The sequence below is a fragment of the Sapajus apella genome, unplaced genomic scaffold (assembly GCF_009761245.1).
Source record: "Sapajus apella isolate SASKATOON/1434 unplaced genomic scaffold, GSC_monkey_1.0 scaffold6, whole genome shotgun sequence".
In the NCBI taxonomy this organism is placed as follows: Eukaryota; Metazoa; Chordata; class Mammalia; order Primates; family Cebidae; genus Sapajus; species Sapajus apella.
The window spans coordinates 38,490,011-38,512,655 of NW_022436946.1; the positions used below are offsets into that span (position 1 = coordinate 38,490,011).

The 22,645-nt window shown below is 39.5% G+C and overlaps 1 protein-coding gene across 1 annotated transcript in view; it reads right to left on the reverse strand.

The window, feature by feature from the left end:
* SLC16A10 (solute carrier family 16 member 10) overlaps positions 1-22,645 on the reverse strand; it is a 154,074-nt gene that overhangs the window by 37,569 nt on the left and 93,860 nt on the right. The window contains exons 2-3 of the mRNA XM_032275023.1: positions 18,528-18,672; positions 13,380-13,833 (exon numbers count right to left, since the gene is read on the reverse strand). Coding sequence (XP_032130914.1) covers positions 13,380-13,833; positions 18,528-18,672 — 599 coding nt within the window. The remainder of the gene's footprint in view (positions 1-13,379; positions 13,834-18,527; positions 18,673-22,645) is intronic.

Here is a 22,645-nt window from a genome sequence, read left to right on the forward strand (position 1 = left end):
GCTTCCCAAGGCCATGGGACCCCACCTCTTGCATCAGTGTGCCCTGAATGTGAGACATGGAGTCAAAGATCATTTTGGAACTTTAAGGTTTAATGACTGCCCTATTGAATTTCAGACTTGCATGGGGCCTGTTTTGGCCAATTTCTCCCATTTGGAATGGGTGTATTTACCCAATGCCTGTACCCCCATTGCATGTAGGAAGTAACTAACTTTTTTTGATTTTACAGGTTCATAGGCAGAAGGGACTTGCCTTATCTCAGATGAGACTTTGGACTATGGACTTTTGAGTTAATGCTGAAATGAATCAAGACTTTGAGGGACTATTGAAAAGGCATAATTGGTTTTGAAATGTGAGGACATGAGATTTGGGAGAAGCCAGGGGCAGAATGATATGGTTTGGCTGTGTTCCTCACCCAAATCTTATCTTGAATGGTAGCTCCCATAATCCTCACATGTCGTGGGAGCAAGTCGGTTGGGGGTTGGGGGGAATTAAATAAGGAGAGTGAGTTTTTCTCGTGCTATTCTCATGATAGTGAATAAGTCTCATGAGATCTGATGGTTTTATAAAGGACAGTTCCCCTGCTCATACTCCCTTGCCTGCCACCATGTAAGAGGTGTCTTTGCTCTTCCTCCACCTTCCACTGTCACTGTGAGGCCTCCCCAGCCATGTGGAACTATGAGTCCATTAAACCTCTTTTTCTTTATAAATTACCCAGTCTCAGGCAAATCTTTATTAGCAGCATGAGAACAGACTGATAGAGTATATGAAGAAAAAACAATGACTGGGTCCTACAGCAAAGTATATAATGCTGTGTTGCCCAGGCTGGTCTTGAACTCCTGGTGTCAAGGGATCCTCCTGTCTCAGCCTCCCCAAGTGCTGGGATCACAGGCATGAGCCACTGTATTAAAATTAACAATTTTAATTTTTGACATGCAGATTTTAATAATATATCAGATAAAAATAAGTTGGATTAAAAAATCAACTGTTGATTGGCCTTAGAGATTTGAGAAATTCTGTTATAAGCCGCGCAAGAGCAACAGAAAGCTGTCTTATTTTTGTATCTTCAAAGTACCTAATACTACCCTTCACCCGTAGGATGTAGTTACTATCAGCTCCTCAATGAGGTTGTCCCTGACTGCCCAAAGTTGTCTCTTATGATCACCTTCCATCTCATTTTGTTTCCTTTGAAGAAAATATCACTATTTGAAAACTACTTTATGAACTTATTTGTTTATTGAGCTGTGTGTGAGAAAGCATCTGTTCTTACCACTGTATCCCCACATCTAGAATGTCTGTGGTACTCAACAGATACTCAAATGAATGCTTCAATCTGTTTAACTGATTTATAATTAGAGGAAGTCACACAACAATAAATTAGGGTTGCCATTAGAATAAATTTAAAATCTATTCTAATGGCAACCTTGTCACTTAACTGTGCAACCTTAAGCAAACCTTTTAAAACCTCTCTGAGCCTCAGTGTTCTTATCTATTAGTAGGAGAACCACTATAAGCACTGCTTTCCTTATAAAAGTTTACCATGAGAGTTGAATCAGAAAATGTAAATGTGTGCAAATATCTTCGTAGCCTTTTTGGAAGTTAATTGTGAAGAGAATGAATGAATAAAGGAAACATTTCCAGGTCACATAACAACAACAACAGAAATACAAGAAATACATATAGGGGTTCAGAGTAAATTTAATCAGCATATGTGAATCTCAGTGGGTAAATTCTCATATTTAGATTAATAAAGGCTGAGTACAGTGGCTCATGCCTGTGATCCCAGCACTTAGGGAGGCTGAGACAGGAGGATCCCTTGACACCAGGAGTTCAAGACCAGCCTGGGCAACACAGCAAGAACTTTTCTCTAAATACATACATACATATATATTTATGTATATTTTTAGAGAAAGGATAGATATATATCCTTGTGTCAAAGAAATGTTATAAGCCTATTTTTGAAAGAAAAATAAAATTACTTAAATTTGAAAATCTTGATGAAAAAGCAATGTGATTACTTTTTATTTTGCAAAGTAGCAAAGCATTCTGCATAGCCAAGTAAAATGAAAAAGGCAAGAAGGGGAGGGAAGAAGGAAGGAAACAGGAAAGGAAAGGAAGGAAGGAAGGAAGGGGCGATAGAAAGTAAATGAAACTTTTAACCTCCAGTGTTTTAAGCCTCTAGGCCAAAAACAAAATTAATATTTTAAGCCTTTCTATTTTAATTGGTTGTAGTGCTAAGAAGACTGAGACAGGGCAACTCTTCAGTTAAATAACTCCATTTTAAATCAATAAAAAAATTTCCAGCACTCTGCAACCATCATCCACCAGGCTGGGGACAATGTAATGGGCCCCAAGAACTTGCTCCTGTCAGAACCTTATAGTAAACAGAGATAAACACACCAACAGGAGAGAGGTCCCCTTCAGCAGCCCATTCCTGGCCCTTCAGCAGCCATTCCTGGCCCAGTGTACAGTGACCTTTGGTTTACAAGGATACTACTGTGAGCCTTGCATAGTCAGGGACCATCTTCCACATAGCAACCTTGTACCTGAGCTCCAAATAGATCCATGAAAGAAAGACAACAAAGCCAGTGCAACTGCTGTTGGCAACTCTAAAAGCAACCTCCTGATTGGGAAATGAACCCTATGAGTTGACCAGGGTTAGGAGAGAAACTAATTTCATTCCTTTAATAATTTTGTTTCTACATACACATTCTGTTTCTACGTACACATTTACAGGCTGGGCTGTAATAAGCTTCCATTTATTCTCCGTGGATGTTCTTGGGTGTTACACCCCATTCTACTTTTATAACTGTGGCTTTTGGCAAGCAACTTAACCATTCCATGCCTTAGTTCCTTTACCTTTCTTTTTTCGTAGGGCAGGGGGAGGAGTGCAACTACATGACCTGTACAATGCCTTTTAGGTCCTAAGTCACTGTTAAACTTTTTTGGCAGGCACTTCAGTATTTTATTTAAAAGCCACACTTTGAAGAAGACCCAAGCTCAAACCCTGGCTGCACCATGTACCATCCTTACAACCCTGACAAGTTGTTTCACCGCCTCAAGTCTGGTTCTTTTCTTGCTAGATAGAAGCCCTGATATTGCCCATTTCACATGGTGGCACTGAAACTTCAATGAGCGATAATGTGGAAGCATCTTGTAAACTAAAATGTTAATAAAAATGTAGACAATCAAAAAGAAATGTGGGAAACTAGGAAATGTTAATTCGTCTAAAAGAAACTAGTGGTTTAAAGCACACCCTTGCGTGGCTTGGGGGTTGGGCAAAAATCTTGAACTATGCTCTGAAGCCTAGACGTTGCATTGTTCTTGCCATTTTACTTCAAAAAAGCATCAGTTCAATTTTTTTTTTTTTTCCGAGATGGAGTTTCACTCTTGTTACCCAGGCTGGAGTGCAATGGCGCGATCTCGGTTCACCACAGTCTCTGCTTCCTGGGTTCAAGCAATTCTCCTGCCTCAGCCTCCCAAGTAGCTGAGACTACAGGCATGTGCCACCATGCCCAGCTAATTTTTGTATATTTTTAGTAGAGACAGGGTTTCGCCATTTTGACCAGGATGGTCTCGATCTCTTGACCTCATGATCTACCCGCCTCGGCCTCCCAAAGTGCTGGGATTATAGGCATGAGCCACCATGCCCGGCCATCAGTTCGATTTAACATGGATACAGAGATACAGGGATTGCGTAACTGTCCATGTTTGCAATTACACACCTCCAAATTGGTGCGCATAGCCCTTTAAATGAACACTTTCACAATCTTTTATGAGGGAATATAAACTTCCTAATTACAAGTGAGCTGCCCAAGGGGACAGGGGCAAAGAAGCCAGAGAGATAACAATAGGAATAGAAAGCGGGGAAAGCATAGGGGGAAATAGATGCAACACAGGCAGCTGAGGGCTAACACATCAGCAATGTACAGCCCCTAGAACTTTGTTTGGGTGCTGAAGACTCTTCCTGACAGCATGAATACTTAAGAAGGCCTGCTCCCGCTTATGCTCTGTGATCCTTAGAGTTAGTGACTGCAAGGGCTCCTCCAAAAGGATGCCCTAGAAGTTGAAGGTAAGAAATGTACTTTCAATGGATCAGACAACTCTCTCCACAACCCAAAGCCACCTTGTAAATGCCAGGCAAAAGCCACAAAGTATAGCCTCACAAGGGGAAGATTCTTCAAATTATGATTTCTATTTCTATTTGCCCCATAACAATTTATTTTCTAGTTGACATAGAAACATGAAAGGACCCTTATTCAATTGGGCTGATTTAGGTTCTTCTAACTCGAACAAATTTTAATTTGATTACTAGCCCAAAGACTTTCGAGATAAGCTAATATCCATATTAGAAATGAAATCTGAGATGATTCAAAGTATACTGCATTTTGGAGAATTGCTTGAACCCAGGAGGCAGAGGTTGCAGTGGGCTGAGATCATGCCACTGTACTCCAGCCTGGCCAACAGAGCAAAACTCCATCACAAAAAAAAAAAAAGTATATATATATATTTGATATTTGATATATTTTATTATTTGATATATATATCAAATAATTTCATCAACTAAAACCTGAGACACATGCAAAACAAAATGAAAAACCTAGTGAAGGCCAGGTGCAGTGGCTCGCACCTGTAATCCCAGTGCTTTGGCGGGGAGGGAGGCAAGGCAGGAAGATTGCTTGAGCCCAGAAGTTTGAGATCAGCCTGGGCAATGTGCTGAGAACCCATCTCAACAAAAAATTTGAAAATTAGCCAGGTGTGGTGGTGGGCACCTGTGGTCCCAGCTACTTGGGAGGCTGAGGTGGGAGGATTGCTTGAGTGAGCCCAGGAGGTCAAGGCTACAGTGACGTGTGATTGCGCCCCTGCATTCCAGCCTGGACAAGACAGCGAGACCCTGTCTCAAAAAACAAAAATGAAAACAAAAAACAAAAACAAAAGCCACAAGTGAAATTTACACATTAACAAGCGGGAACAGTTTCCCAACACATTAATTATTTAGAGCTCTCTCAGGAGACTAATGATCCCTCAGTGGCCTTGGAGCGTTTACATGTAACTAAATTTCAAGCAGTTTACCTTTTTCCATTTTCCTACAATAGTATTTATGTTAATCAAATAAAGGATAGATCTTGCTATAAATTTGTACACATCCATTTTTGTTCTTCTGCTATGCTTAATGTTTAATGTAGAAAGCAAAATTGAACACAAAGCTATGTATGGTCCATGTTCTGCTTGTCACAGGTTGTGAAAAGTAACTTTGCAAGGCCTCAGTTTTCTCATATTCACAATGTACTAGAGATCAAAAGAGAAGTTAGGACTGCAAATAAGGGTAGAGATATTTTCTCATTCCCATTAATGATATCAGAACAAAAGCTGGTTTCCTCCAGAGTTTCCTCCCTCGCTGTGAAGCATGCTCTGAGTGCTGGTACAGCTCAACATGGCCTCTGTTCTTAGTTTTGAGACAACAGAAAGGAAATGCGCAAAGCAATCTTTGGTATAGGCCCAGTGTGGCTGAAAATAGCAGCACTCCTATCTCTGGATATGTAATGATGGAATGCAGACTCCTTCATAAAAAGAACATAGAGCTCAGATAATATGTCTGAAACCCGTGTTCAAATCCCAGCTTTAAGCATAACTTGAACGACTTTGAAGAAGCACAGCTTTGCAGAATTGTTTCCTTGGCTCTAAGTATGTGTTACTTATTACATTTATTACACTCATCCTTGTGCTGGTTCTGTGAGATTTTGGGGAGGTGTTTTACTCATGATCAATTCTTGGCAAATATTACCTGAATCTCCCTCTGGGGAAGCCACAGAGAGATAAAGGCTTATATGCTGTTCCTATTTGCATGGCTCAGTGCCCTTAGCTCTGGCTTGGAGCAATACTGTTGCTCTGACCACAGTGTAAATGGAGGTACGCTGGATAGCAAGGTCCAATAACTGGATTCCAGCGTTGACTGACCCTTGGCAGCATCTGGCACTACTCAAAGTTAAAAAATACCTCTTGAGATTTACACGCTCCATGTACTGACTTATTAGCCTCAAATTTTCATTTCTGGTTTAAAAATACAATTCATTTCCAATTACTAGTGGACTTGAAGTCCATAAATTGCCCTGCTAGCAAGCAAAGGATCTGCCTTTAATCATAGCATTGGGTAATTGGGATCTTTCTACCACGTCAAAGTTTCTTTCGAGAACAGTCAATTCCTATTTACCACAAAGTCAATCTACTTACAAGGGAGTTTTTAAAAAACAGACTAACGAACACACACACATTTCAACATATGAGTTAAGTCATCTTCTTGACAGAGAACTATGCGGGTCTCAAACTTAAAAACTGAAATTTGACCTAATGTCAAAGAACACAGGTACTAAGTAGCTGATTTTCAAGTTAAGTAGTAGGGGAGAGATTTGAGAGTAATTGAAACTAAATCATCAGCTTCATATTGAGGATGGAGCATTTCATGCCAATGAAAAAAGTTATCATCATTTTTGGTAACTTCATTATCATTGTCATTGTCATACTTTTTGGCATTTATCAGTTATCTCACACAGGACATCCTGTGTTCAGTGCTCAACCAAAGCTATGTAGACCCCAAGGCCTGGCTATGGTTCTGCATCCTGCATCCTATTCTTACACACACCACTCCAGACTCTTTGAGATTTTTCAGTTGATACTGAAAACACAGTTGCTTGAGGGACCAGAAATTTCTTCTATTTGTTTAAAAATTTCAGCAAAGGCATAAGTGAACCAGAGCAAAACACATCAACTCTCTCCTCCATCAACAGGCAGCATTACTGGTTACTCAATTATTCTGAGGCTTGCTTAGTTTGAGCTTATTTGTTGAATAAGTATTGAATAAATATGAACAACACCATGTCCTAAAGTACAGAATGTAAAAAATCATTATAGCATCAAAGTAGAGGATTTTAAAGATCCAAATGGTGAAAAAATGAATATTGCTTATACGATGTCACTTTAGACTGATACATAATATATTTAGTCATTCAACAAATATTTGAGCACCCAATGTGTGCTAGGCACTGTAGTAGATGCTTGGGATCTACCACTGAATGAAAGAGAAAGATCCTTACCCTTGTGGGTAAGGATCTAGCAGATGTGTAAATACCGTGTAAATACAGAGAGTAAGCAATGACCACAATAAAGAAGTAAAATAGATAATATATCAGAAAGTATTAAGTGCTACAAAAAAAAGAAAAGGAGTAATAGGAGGGGTTTGGGAATACCTGGGGGAAAGTGGATAGAGGAAGTCTCATCCAGGTAGTCAGGGCGAGCCCCATTAATAGGTGAATGGCAAAAATCAGTGGGCAAGGAGGCAGGGATGGAAGCTCGGAGAGGTAGTGGGGGACAGATTGTAGAGGACCTTATAGGCCACTGTAAGGATGTTGGTTTCTACTCTTAGAGGAATGGGAAGCCAATGAAGGATTCTGAGCAGAGTGACTTATGTTTAGAAAGAATGCCTGTGGCTTCTGTATACAGAACAAACTACACGGGGCAGGGAAGGAACAGGGAGACCAGTTAGGAACCTCTGGCAGTGATCCAGGCTAGGGAGTGGTAGCCTGGGCTAAGCTGTGAGTAGTGAGGATGGTGACAGGTGGTCGGATCCTAGGTATATTTTGAAAGAAAAGCCACTAGGACTTCCTGACTGGATCAGGACTATGGTGTGCAAGGGACTAAGGATGACTCCAAAGTTTGAGGCCTGATCAACTGAAAGGATGGCATTGTCACCTCCTGAGATGAGGATGGCTGGGGGCAGAGTAAGTTTTAGGAGGTAAGATCAAACTTTAGGGTTAGACAGGGATAAGTCTGAAACATCTAGCGGTTACCTAAGCGGAGATATTAAGTAAGCAGCTGGATATACAACTCTGGTGGAGGATTCAGGGAAAAGGTCTGGAATAGAACTATAAATTTGAAGTCATTGACATATACATAATGTATGAACTCAGGAGACTGGATGAAACCACCAGCAGAATACACGGAGAAAAAGATCAGGGGACAAGTCCTAGGACATGCTGATATTCAGGGGTCAGTGGGAAAAAGAGCAAAGAAACTAAGGAGGAGTTATGGGGATGTAGGTAGAAAGCCAAGAGAGTTTATGCTCCTGAAAGCTAAATGGAGAAAAACTGGAGTAAGAGGAGCCATAAAAAAACAAACCCAGAGGCCAGGCACGGTGGCTCACGCCTGTAATCCCAGCACTTTGGGAGGCCAAGGTGGGTGGATCACCTGAGGTCAGGGGTTTGGGACCAGCCTGGCCAACATGGCGAAACCCTGTCTCTACTAAAAATACAAAAAAATTAGCCAGGCATGGTAGCAGGCACCTGTAATCCCAGCTTCTAAGGAGGCTGAGGCAGGAGAATCACTTGAAGCCAGAAAGTGGAGGTTGCAGTGAGCCCAGGTTGTGCCACTGAACTTTGGCCTGGGAGACAGAGCAAGACTCCGTCTCAAAAAAAAAAAAAAAAAAAAAAAAGATTCCAGAAGACAAATCAAAACAACTCTAGGGAGAAGGGGCAATTCATAAAAACTGATGCAGCTGTTACTAGGAATCATTTTTAGAAAGTTAGGCCTCACTTAAATCGATCTGTAAGATTTGTACCCTTCTAAAAACATTTTAAGTGGGTAGGCCTACTTAGCTGGTGAATTAGCTTCCAGGAGGCATTCTAATTCTCCATTTCAAAAAGTAAACTACAACAAGATCAAACCTCCAACCTCACTTTGAAAGCAAGCATACATTTTCTCTCACAAATCATCATGTACAATCTAATAAGATCTTAGAATTTCTAACATAACAATGAGAGCACTCCGTTGTATTTCTGAATCTTCAAAGGCCTAAATTGGTAAGTTAGTTCCCTAGTTGATCAAATATCTGATTTGTACACAAAATCTCATGCTCAAGGCCCAATTCCAATGCTATGAAACTTTTTAAAACCACTTTTCCAAATGGATATTATCTTTCTCCTTTTAATCTTCTGTCTCATTCCTTAAAACCACTCAGTTGGCAATTGCATTGTCTTACATTAAAATATATCCCATTTTTATGCCAGAACCCAGGCAGATATTTTACATACATTTTCTCTAATCCTCACAACTCTGCAAAATTAGATTTATTGCCATAGATGAGGATACTGGTGCTTACAGAGGATGCCCAAAGTTATGCAACTAGTAAGAAACAAAACCAGGATTTAAAACCAGATCTGTCTTACTTCAGAACATTCACTTTTTTTTTTTTTGAAATGGAGTTTCATTCTTTCACCTAGGCTGGAGTGCAATGGCGTGATCTCGGCTCACTACAACCTCCACCTCCCGAGTTCAAGCAATTTTCCTGCCTCAGCCTCCCAGGTAGCTGAGATTACAGGTGTGAGCCATCATGCCCAGCTCATTTTCATATTTTTAGTAAATACGGGGGTTTCACCATGTTGGCCTGTGTGATCACGAACTCCTGACCTCAGGTGATCTACCCGCCTTGGCCTCCCAAAGTGCTGGGATTACAGGGGTGAGCCATCACACCCAGCCCAAAACATTCACTTTTAAGCCACTATTCAATAGTGTCACTTACATAAAAGTACTACATTAATAATTATCAGTCACTATCTCTGTGACCTTGAGCAAGTAACTTCTTTATTTATTACTTGTTTTTTAGAGACAGAGTCTCACTCTGTTATCCAGGCTGGCAGTGGCGCAATCATAGCACACTGCAGCCTTGAATTCTTGGGCTCCAGCCATCCTCCTGCCTCAGCCTCCTGAGGAGTTAGGACTACAGGTGTGTACCACCACACCTGGCTCTTTACTTCTTCACCTTCCATATTTAAAAGCCTGCCACTACTCAAGCCTGTAATCCCAGCACTTTGGGAGGCCGAGGCAGGTGGATCACGAGGTCAAGATATCGAGACCATCCTGGTCAACACGGTGAAACCCCGTCTCTACCAAAAATACAAAAAATTAGCTGGGCATGGTGGTGTGTGCCTGTAATCCCAGCTACTCAGGAGGCTGAGGCAGGAGAATTGCCTGAACCCAGGAGGCGGAGGTTGCGGTAAGCCGAGATCGCGCCATTGCACTCCAGCCTGGGTAACAAGAGCAAAACTCCTTCTCAAAAAAAAAAAAAAAAAAAAAAAAAAAGCCTGCCACTAGGAGGAGACAAATAAAAATTGTTCAATCTGTTCTTCCTTTAGAACACTTAAAAATTTTTTTTTTTAGAGATAGGGTCTTAGTCACCCAGGCTGGAATGCAGTGGCACCATCATGGCTCACTGCAGCTTTGACCTCCTGGGCTCATGTGATCCTTCCACCTCAGCCTTCCAAGCAACTGGAACCACAGGTATGCACCGCCATGCCCAGCTAATTTTTTAAATTATTTTTCTGTAGAGGTGGAACCTCATTATGTTGCTCAAGCTGGTCTTGAACTGCTGGGCTCAAGTGATCCTCCTACCTCGTCCTGTCAAAGTGGTGGGATTATAGGCGTGAGCCACTGTGCCTGGCTGAGCAAGTTATTTAATCTTTCAAGGCATTAGTCTTCCCAACCATGAAATAAACAGGATACATCACAGATACTCCATTGTTTTGTATATTAAATAAGAAAATGTATGTAAAAGTGCTTCATAAACTATAGCCATTTTTTATTACATGTACTAGGTTTATGCTCCTTCAGAACACATTTTTATGCCTCATATATATATATATATATATCCTCTCAACAGTCAATAAAGTGTTTAGTAGGAATTGAATATCATCTATTTACTAGTCTTTTGAAGGATAGGAGACACGTTTTCCCTGTATAAGGAGGCAACTAGTGTCCCATTCCTGGTTAAGTATCCATAATTCAAACCTTAAATTACAACAAAGTTGACAAACTCAGTACATCACCAAAGAGGAGATTTAAACACCTATATGGCATTTAGCTATCTGATCTTTCCTCTACTGTGCTGCATTCAGTGCCATAATGAGTTGAGAAAGAGAAAATCCCAAATGAAAAATATCAACACATTTTGTAAGAAGACATGCCTGGGAGAAGGGAGAGCAGAAAAAAGGCATGGTTTATTAACAGAGTTAATAGAGGCTTCATTGTTCTATGTACCATCTGATTTGCCATCTCTTGATCACAAAACTATCTATAACATTGTCTAACTCAGCTTCCACTATGAAATTTGATTTACCTGAAGAAATAGCATGTTTATTAAATTTCCTTAGGCATGTTCATTTTCCCCCCAATACGATGGACACATCCGGGGAAATGGCCCAATATGCTATTAAGACTGTGTACTAAGTTTGCTACCAGATAAGCACAGTAGAAGAGAACCAACTCCTGCTCTACCGTTTACTGACATGTAATTCTTGGAAAATCACTTAACATCTCTATTAATTTAGATCTGTTTTTCAGTCTGTAAAACTGGAGCTAATATTTATTTTATCTGCTTTACTGGTTTATTGTGAAAGTCAAATGAAGTAATGTATGTGAAACTAATTTACAAATTATAAACATATAACTAAAAAAAAACTAGACAGTCATCTACCACTTTTCCTTCGGTAAATGTCTAGTATTAGCAAAGCTGAGTTATTGATTTCTCTGGGCGTGTTCACGTAGTGGTATCAAATAGAATTTTTTTTTATGAAAGCTGGGTGTGGTGGATGGCACCTATAATCCCAGCTGAGGCAGGAGGATTGCTTAAAGCCAGCCTGAGCAACTTAACAAGATCCTGTCTGGAAAAAAGAAAAAAAGAAAAAGAATTTCTACTCATCTTTTGAGAAAGGACACAATACATGTTTTCTTGACTACAGAAGCTATGAAAGAGGTTGGTTGGTAAAGTTAATCCTGTCACAACAGATCTATATTCCAGGAAACTTAGCTTAAGGTGATTCAGCTCCTAACACTATGAAAATGGACTATCAGATCAGGATGTAACTGCATGTGTGACAGGGGGCACATACTGGGTCAATTTACTTAGTACCTCTGTCTTTGGAAAATACCAAGTGGCTCAGAGTACTAAAACCTAGTCCTTTCCCATGTCACCTCATTGGTCATCCCACTTGCCTCCTCAACTCCTAGCAAGAAGAGAATAGGAAAACTGAGAAATCAAAATTATTCTTAAACGCAAGACATTCTTACCAACTCTCTTCATGTTTCCTTGTCCTAATTCCTTCCTGAACAGTAATAATTGATGTAATTGATGTTGATAATGCAGTTACTAGCTGATTTCTTAAGCTCAGTAATTCTTTGAAGAGCTGTTACTAACTTTCACCAAAACTCTTAACTAAAGAAAAATTGTACAAATCTCCAAAAGCAGACTATAAGCTACAAAAAAATCCAAGGTCACAAACATACGAATATGTGTGCCAATGCCATTTTTGTTTATCATTTATGATGAACTGTAAATACATTTCAACCACAAAAGTAAGATACAAGGAAGAAACATAATGAACACTTTTGAACAAATGGGCAGATACTTTAGACACTGCTTCTTCCTTCTTTTATTTTCCCCCAGTAGGGATGAAGTCTCCCTATGTTGCCCACACTGGTCTTGAACTCCTGCATCAGTCTCCCATAGTGGTGGGATTATAGGCGTGAGCCACCAATCCCAGCCTAGACACTAATTATTCTTATTTCAGTATTACCAAGCTGAATTTTGCCTTTGAAATAGAAATAAACAATATAAACTGCTTGAGCACTTGAAATCCTAATTTCCTATAAAACCGTAGCTCTCTTTCCTCATTTGGTAACTTTTCTCAGATATTCCTCTGAATAGAATTCCCATTTTCCCAAAAATGTACCACAAGTAGATGAAATGTTTCTTTGTATCAAAGTCATAGCTTTTTTGCTAATTACGTAATTTCTGTACCCTTCAGTTGAAAAACAATTTGCTGATGTTAGCAAAATCTCGGTACTAGCTTTGTCCCTGATAAAAGCCATTTGAAGAAAAAGAGACCCATCAAATGTTTTATATTGAATATAATTTATTCCATGATTTCAGCCTTCCTTTTTTTTTTTTTTTTTTTAAATGTGTTTGTTTGGGGACTTTTATTTTTAGAGGTAGAGTCTTTCTATGTTGTCTAGGCTGGATTCGAACTCCTGGGCTCAAGTGATCCTCCTGCCTCAGCCTAGTAACTGGGACCACAGGCAGACACCATGGTGTCTGGCTGGGTTTGCAGGGTGTTTAAAATACCAAAGGCACACTATGAAATATACTTTCTCTGTTTAGTGGTCTGATGGATGTGTTGACATTATCTGGAGAGAACTTTCATTTTAAGAATCCCCAAATTACAACCAGGATAACGTCTGAGGCCAACTTTAACTTGACCTATCTTGCTCTACAAAGAAGTTTTTCTATATGAAATAATAATATTCATGATCAGTGAAGGTGAAGGAGCATACTCACCAAGTGAACATAAGGCACAAAGTATCCAAAAAGTGCAAGTGGTATTCCAACTGCCCACACTGCATAAGCTGTCACCTTGAAGATGGCAAAATTGAAAATTTTTTTTGGAGGACTGAACTTTCTCCTGGAAAAGAGGGAGGATCTGCTACCTCCACTCTCTTTATCTTTGGTACTGGAACCAAGAGGTCGGTAAGTAAAGCCAGCCAAAAAGAGAACAAACATGAAGATGCAGAGCACCCTCAGTGTATTAAAGAGGCCCACACTGTCAATCAGAACCCTTAAGAGCAAAGGCAGCAGAACTGTGAAGACACTGCTGCCAGCAGTGACAATGCCATTCACCAGTCCAAGGCGCTTCTTGAAATAGTGTCCCAAAATGACCAATGAAGGCTGGTATGCAAAGGAGCAGCCGCAGGCAAATATGATTCCATAGGTAAGGTACAGAGGCTCGATGGAACTGTATAAAGATGAAAAAGATGGAAAGCAGCTTTCAATATTTTTACTGTGTGCTTGGTAGAATAAAACCTTATAGTAAGAGCGGGTTTTTGTTCATCAACATATTTTCTACAAATAAAAGTTAGAAAATAGAGGGGAAATAGAGGGAAAAAACACAATAAATCAAGAATGTAGCACTAAACATATTTTAATTTAACCAGAATGTGTAAAAAATAACCATTAAGGTCATTAGCGATTTTGTTCCGCCACCTATTTCTGTGATTTCAGGTGACGCACACAGTGCTGAGTAAGAACTGTGTTTTCTACAGCGCAGAAATAAAGGTTGGTGCCAGGAAGGGTAAAATCAACAGTGATTCAACTAACAAACCAAAAACCTAGTCTCAATGAAACATTTGTTTTTAAACAATAAGAATTAACTATGAAAACTAATTATTTCTTGGAGTTTTTCCAGGTACTTACCGAACAAAGGAAAAAGTAGTAAAAGAAAAGGCCACATTTTATATTTTTTCCCCAAGGTTATTTCAGGAACATTTGCACAGAGGAGCAGTTGTGCCTCATTTTTGCTGGCCTAAGGGCTGTAGACCAACCTTCGCCCTCTATGCACTGTTCCCAGTATTGTGCAAGGTAACAAGAAATCATATTCTGATTGCAGAAAGACTAAATTAAGTGTGTTCCTTTAGTGATCCCAGTTTGTCAATTGTAAGGCCATGTATGTGTCAAAAGAATAATGGATTAAATAATCTTATAGTTTAACCAAATAATTGCATATTTCTTAGGAAGATAAAGGATCATATTATTATGTTCTTTGAAACAATTATGATAAGGAATAAAACTAGTTCACCTGGACCATCCCAAAAAAAAAAAAAAGGAATAAAATTAGTTAAAATTTTTTGAAAAGGCTATCAGTAGTAAAAGCAAACAATTTATTAGAAAGTAAGGTCGATAAAGTTGGTTAATAATTAAATTTTGGATAATAATGCTAGTCTAGCAACATGCTGAAGTAATCATAAGGAACTTTAAAATCTGATAAAATTAAGGCATGTTGGCAATCCTCTCTCTGAGATGCCCTTCCCCTCTATTAATCCACAGCTAGCACCACCTTCAAATCAAGCTTAAGAGTCACTTCTAGGCTTTCCCAGATTAATCTCACCTAACTCTGATCACCCTTTACTGAATCTCCACTCTTTGTTTAACCAATATATTAAGCAGCTGCTATGTACCAATTACATTATGGAAAATAATATTAAAAGTCTGGTCCTTGGCCAGACATGGTGGCTCATGCCTATAATCCCAGCACTTTGGGTGGCCAAGGCAGGAGGATGGCTTGAAACCAGTCTGGCAACATAGCAAAACCCCATCTCTACTTTAAAAAAAAAAAAAATGCTGAAATTAGCTGGGTGTGATGGCATGTGCCTATAGTCCTAGCTGCTCAAGAAGCTGAGGCAGGAGGATCGCTTGAACCCAGGAAGCCAGGCTGCAGTGAGCTATGATCACACAGTTGCATTCTAGCCCAGGTAACAGTGAGACCCAGTCTCCAAAAAAAAAAAAAAAAAAAAAAAAAAAGTGGTTCTGCCTTCGAGATACTCATAGTCTGCTTAGTAAAACAAGACATCTATCCCAAATAATAATAACACAGAACAAAACAGAAATTAATACTTCATTCATTCTGTATCAGTTTTTCCATCTAAGTAGTTTTCCAGATAATTGTAACTTACCCCTTGAAGCGCTAATTTGTTTTTAGGATTTTTAAAGAAAAAAAATTATGTCTATTATACGTTCCTCTGCCTTCTTCAAAGTGTATATTAAAAATATTGTTGACAGCAGAATCATCAGGAAATCAGTTGCTATGCAGTTGTACCACTGCACTGTAAGGCTCTCAGTTGGAAAACCAGAGCTTCTCCCTCCTAGAGAGTGAGGTATATGAGCTTTGTGATGGCATTTTCACTGCTGCTGAACCCTTTTCACTTCCAGGTTTTCCCTTCAGTAACAGATGGTTCCAGTTTGTGAAGTTTGGCAGCTGAATAAGTGCAATGTAAATGAGTAAGGCTGTCAGATACCAATCATATGTGCAAAACGGATCCAGAGAAGGGACAGGTGTGATCGACCTAAGGTGCTAGAGAAAGTTTTCCTCAGAAGGCAGAATGGGAACTAGAGGAAAAAAGGGCCTACCGCCTGACACTTACACTCTATACCACATTTTCCCTTGCTTCTCTATCTTACTCTCAAGTTTCAGTAGCCTTTGACCAGCAGGCTAAATAATGAAACTGAATAGAAAATATGAGAATATTACATGTAGTAAGGAAATTTTGGTTTTGAGAAATTTTGTTTTACTTAGAAGGTAGAGAAAGAGAGAACTAAGTCACATCATAAATATGTATCATAATGTTTATTGCTCAGTGGTCAGAAAAATTTGAAAAACATTGCTTTGTATGTGTGTTTTGTTAACAAACCAGGTAGTAGATTACATAAGTTGTCTACTTCTCAGTCCCCTCTCTACCACAACTGGAGTTGTAATACATTCGGCAAGTGGTAGGGCCACAGGTACTGACAACAGGTACCTGGAAGCTTCCAGATCAAAGAAGCTATCTAATGAGGCGTAAATAACACAGTATCATGTTGCTGCTAAAATAAATGACCTCATGGATTTACCTAAACAGAATCTTATTCCAAATAAAACTTTTTTTCTTTAAAAAAAATTTTAGAAGAAAAAAAAACATAAACATACTTTAAAGATGAAATATCTATTTTCTACCAGGAAATAAATATAATTTTTAAAAATCCAAATAGGATTTCTAAATTAGATGGCAGAAAGTATGAAAGAATGAGGCTCACGTTAGAGTTGAGGAAGGGATGTGTGTCGGGGGGTGAGGGGCGGCAATGAGTAAAGCCAAGGATTCTCTTGATTAAATATTTAAAAATAAAAAGTCAAATGTAAATTTGACTTATTTTTCCTTAATGACTACATTAATGCTTTTCAACTAAAGCAACATGAAGATAGCTAGGGACAGGAAAGAGGAAATGAAGATAAACCACTAAAGTAGAGACGAAGGATGGAAATAATCTTAAGAGGTTTTCTTCTTTATCACCTCCTCTTAGCCAGAGCTACATTTTAAATCAGTGTTCCTCTAACTGAGGATTATTCTAGCAATGCAAGGAACTTACTAAGAGAGCTAGAGCTGCAGGGAGAGGTGTTCCATACAGTTATGTGCCCATCTGCTCCTTACAGTTAGTCCCTCTTCAGTGCACTGCGTCTTTTCTTCTCATACAGCAGTCCCCAATCTTTGTGGCACCAGAGACAAGTTTCAGGAGAAATTTTTCCATGGATGAGGCCAGAGGAGGGTGGTTAGGCATGATTCAAGTGCATTACATTTAGTGTGCACTTTATTTCTATTATTATTACATTGAAATGTATAATGAAATAATTATACAACTCATCATAACGTAGAATCAATGGGAGCCCTGGGCTTGTTTTCCTGCAGCTAGACAGTCACCTCTGGGTGTGATGGGAGAAAGTGACAGATCATCATCAGATCATTTAGATTTTCATAAGGGGAGTGCAACCTAGATCCCTCCTATGTGCAGTTCACAATAGGATTTGCACTCCCATGAGAATCTAATGCCGCCACTGATCTGATAGGAGGCAGAACTCAGGCAGTAATGCAAGTGATGGGGAGCAGCTATAAATACAGATGAAGATTCACTTGCTCACAGGCAGCTCACCTCCTGCTATGCAGTCCAGTTCCTAACAAGCCATGGACCTGTACCAGTCCTTGACATGGGGGTTGGAGACCCCTATTCTAACAGATACAGGAAAAGAACATTGACATTAAGTTTTGTTTTAAGGTACATTGGACCACTTGATTTTGCCATGATATTTCAAATTATTATTATTATTATTATTATTATTATTATTTGAGACAGAATCTTGCTCTGTCACCCAGGCCCAGGCTGGAGTGCAGTGGCGCAATCTTGGCTCGCTGCAACCTCCTCCTCCCGGATTCAAGCAATTCTCTGCCTCAGCCTCCCGAGTAGCTGGGACTACAGGCGCACGCCACCATGCCTGGCAATTTTTTTTTGTATTTTTAGTAGAGACAGGGTTTCACCCTATTAGCCAGGATGGTCTCCATCTCCTGACCTTGTGATCTACCCACCTCGGCCTCCCAAAGTGCTGGGATTACAGGCGTGAGCCACCATACCCAGCCAGATATTTTAAAATTTTAGCATGTTCTTTTTTTGGGTTGGAATAAATGGCCGAGTTTTGGTTTCATTAATAAAAAAATTTCATTTCAAGTCTATGAATAGCTACTTTAAAACACCACTTATTGTAACCCTTGGGCCTCAGACTGAGCTGATCTTAAACTAAGGCCGCTGTTTTAGATAACTCATTGTTATAACTTGAGTGCCTTTAGGATTTTTATGTAAATAGAAGAAAAAGATAAGGTGAAACATTCTTCTCTGTACCAGGAAACACATACATTCTGATTGATGTCCAAGTCTTAGGCATTACAAGAAAAAGCATTCAAATTCTTAAGCTCTGATTTGCTGTATGCATAACAGTTTGATTTAAAAGTCATACTGCTTAAAGGTTTAAGAAATGAAAAGAATCTTTGCTTGTAAATAGCAGAGTTTCTGAAAGTAAAACTTTAAGGTATCTAGCAGTTTTTAAAAAGCAACATGATAAAACCAAGTCCTTACCTTACAAAAGAACTGGACATGAGCCCAACAAATCCAACAGCAGCACCCACGACAGCTGTTTTCCGACAACCAAATATGTCTGTGAAGACGCTGACTATTGGACAGCAAAAGAAAATCATTCCCATGGAGAGAGAACCTACCCATGCTGTAAAAGAGGGGAAAAGGGTGGGAGGAATTATGACATGGTAAACTATATTTGTACTTATTCCACTGGACATAATACACATTTAGAAACATTTTCATTTGTAGTTATTTTGAGATGGGATCTCACTCTCTCACCCAGGCTAGAGCACAGTGATATGATTAGGGCTTATTGCAGCCTCAACCTCTGGGGCTTAAGTGATCCTCCAGCCTCAGCCTCCCAAGTAGTTGGAACTATAGGTGCATGCCACCATGCCTGGCTAATTTTCTTATCTTGAACATGGATCAAACATATACCTTTCCAGAATTGTTGGGATTAGAGAAAGTATATATAAACCTCAGCATCTGGTACATAAGCACTTAATAATTTACAGGTTTTTTTCTTTCTCTCTCTTTTTTCTCTTTTCCAAAGCATCAGAATAAATTAGTTTTAACAATAATGATGACAATGAATTTTCTGTCTTGGTAGATGACCCTAAAGCTATGCAGCTCTGGAAGTCTCCTTATATACTACTCTATTTTCTTAGTAAAGGAAGTTAAGCCCTATGCAAATGATCATTTCTTAGTAAAGAATTTCATTATTGAGTCCAAATGAAGCTTTACCATACTAATAATTTTTTGCATTTTTTTTTTTTTTGAGAAAGGGTCTTGCTCCGTTGCCCAGGCTGGAGTGCAGTAGTGCAACCTCAGCTCACTGCCATCTCGGCAGCCTAGGCTCAAGCAATCTTCCCACCACAATCTTCTAAGTAGCTGGAATCACAGGCATGCACCACCATGCCTGGCTAATTTTTGTGTTTTTTGTAGAAACAAGGTTTCACCATGCTGCCCAGGCTGGTCTTGAACTCTTGGGTTCAAGTGATTGCCTGCCTTGAGCCCAGGAATTTTTTGCCTTTTTATATTTTAAATTATTATAAAAATTATATGTATTTTAGTCAGTCATGCTTCTTTTTTGTGTTTCTTTTGTAGAGACAGGGTCTCAGTTTGCTACTCAAGCTGGTCCTGGCTACTCCTGGCTTCCAGAAGTCCTCCCACCTTGGCCTCTAAAGTGCTGGGATTGCAGGCATGAGCCATGGCCCAGTCAGTCAGCCATATTTCTATTTCCTTTCTTCCCTCACAAGAAAGCAGACTATAATCTTAAAATGCAATGAAGAGACTGTGTAAACACTGTCATCTTGACTCAGATAGTGGTGATAGGGATTCAGAAGTACACAGTAGGAAGCAGCTGATTGGCCAAATAAATTAGTATAATCCAACCAAGACATGAAGAACTTTACAACATGGGACTGCTTTTTACAACATGAGACAGGTTAAATTTTCTTTTTTTAATGAGACAGGGTCTCACTGTGTCACCCAGGCTGTAGCGCCCTGATGCATTCTTGGCTCACTGCAACCTCTGCCTTCTGGGCTCAACCCATCTTCCCACCTAAGCCTCCTGAGTAGCTGGGACTACAGGCATGTGCCATCACACTAGCTAATTTTTGTATATTTTGTAGAGACAAGATTTTGCCATGTTGCCCAGGCTGGCCTCAAACTCCTGGGCTCAAGGTATTGGCCCACCTTGGCCTCCCAAGTTGCTGGCGTTATAGGAGTGAGCCAGCACACCCAGCCTAGTAAAATTTTTTAGTCTACTACCTTATATAAAAATTTTACTAATTTCTAATAATTTAATCCCATTCAAAAAATCTAGACATCTATTGTGTTTAAGAAACAATCTAATATAAATACTAGGCAGGCTAGAATAAAACATCCTAACATCTACTTTTATTTTGTATTTATTTATTTTTTACAGTGAACATTGCCTGACAACTAACATCTACTTTTAGATAAAGGTGCTTTTATAATTAAGGGACCAACACTAAATACTAGACAACATCAAGAAACCCAAGAGCATATTCTTACATTGCATATATTGCTTATATGAGTGAAGGTATTTTCAAGAAAAAATGCCTTGGCCAGGCCTGGTGGCTCACACCTGTAATCCCAGCACTTTGGGAGGTGAGGCAGGCAGATCACCTGAGGTCAGGATCAAAACTGGCCTAGCCAACATGGAGAAACCACATCTCTACTAAAAACACAAAAATTATCTGGTCGTGGTGGCTCATGCCTATAATCCCAGCTACTCAGGAGGCTGAGGCACAAGAATTGCTTGAACCTGGGAGGTGGCAGCTGCAGTGAGCCGAGGTCGCTGTACTGTACTCCAACCTTGGGAACAGAGTGAGATTCTGTCTCCAAAAAAAAAAAAAAAGAAAGAAAGAAAAGAAAAGAAAACCACTGTACAAATTTTTGTGAATTATTGTGGATTTCAATCTACTTCTATACCAAATATTAAAAATTACAGATTTATGTGTCTATCAAATAACCACTAACAGGATATAATCAAGCACAACTTCTTGTCTTGACTGTCTTCTTAAAATTTATTCAGTGGGGAAAAAATTTCCTTTGCCAGTAGATGACCACTTCAGCAGGCCCATTTGATTCTTTTGGCCAATGTAAAAATAAAGAAAGGCCTATGGTCATTTTAGATAACAAACCAATCTTCACTAGGTAATCAAATCTTTTCCCCAGCCCCAGGGAAGCTGGGAAGGGAATGAAATCAGCTGCTTCTCTTCTCTTCTCTTCCAGGACTTTTCCCATCCCTAGATGTCGGATCTTTCCAAGGTAGGCATGGGAGACAGGGAGGCTGGGGAAGGAAGGCAAAAAGATTCCAACCTGGGCCTTCCTGCCTAAAGACCTGTCTGCTGATGTTTGAAGCTAACTATTTTTTCTCAGATGCACTTTCATGGGTTATTCAGATCTCACCTCAGAGTTCCTTCTGGCCATTGTGCCACTGACTTGGATAATTCATTCTTCTCCTGGCTTTTTGGCTGTCATTCAAGACTCACTGTTGGAACCTCACTGCTCTTTTAGGCCTCTATTGGAAGAGGAGTCAAACTCCAAGTTACCCCTCTCCTCCACTAGGCCCAGCTCTAATCTTCAGGAAATACATTTCCTTTGCCCTGACAAAGGCTGCAGTACAGGCAAATTCAACACAGCCACCTTTAGTATAATTCTTTCTGTGGGAACAGTAAGCCAGCCCATCCTTGTTGGATGTCTTGAAGAGTTAGACCCTGATCCTCCTCTGTTCCCCACCACTGGGGAGAATTTTAAATCTCTTAAGTGGTCCCTCTCAAGCCCCTCTCACTTGATACCAGGTGAGAGAACAAAGAGAGATACCAAGTAGGAGAACAAGTGAGAGTAACCTCCACTTATACCATGGTGGAGGGGACACAGCACCGTTTTCTCAAGAGTCCTCACAAAATGCTATTCCTGACTCATAATATCCTTGTTATGTGTTTTAGTGCCTTTAACTGGTTTGAAAACCTACTTTGAAAAGCCACATAAAATATCGCACTTTTGAAAGTCACATTATTGTACTGTAGTGCCCTAACGGAAATTCCAATAGATTCTGTTACAATAATAACTGGCAATAGGTGAAGTTAAGTCTGTTTTCTGATCAAATTCAAGAATAAATTAATAAATGGATTAGTTATTATCTGCTATTGCACACTCACAACATTTCTAGTTTTTGTCAAGTTTTAACGTGGCATCTAAATAATCCAGGATCCTAATGAGCTATTGCATATATGCTGCAAAAATAAAATGGACTCTTGTTCTCTTTCACCCCTTCCAAGTCTATTACTACCGTTATAATAAGAAAGACTCAACAGAGCTAGCTGTTGTGCTGACGATATATTTGTTGTACTCAGAAGATTATTTCATTTAATCCCCAAAATTCTCTAAGGTAGTACTTAATATTAATTTCATTTAACAATTGAGAAACTGAAGTACATACATAGTTACTATAATATACCCAGCATGGTAAAAATTTTATCTTAAAAATGCAAACTAGACCAGGAACAGTGGCTCATATGTGTAATCCCAGCACTTTGGGAGGCTGAGGTAGGAGGAATACTTGAAGCCAGGAGTTTAAGCCCAGC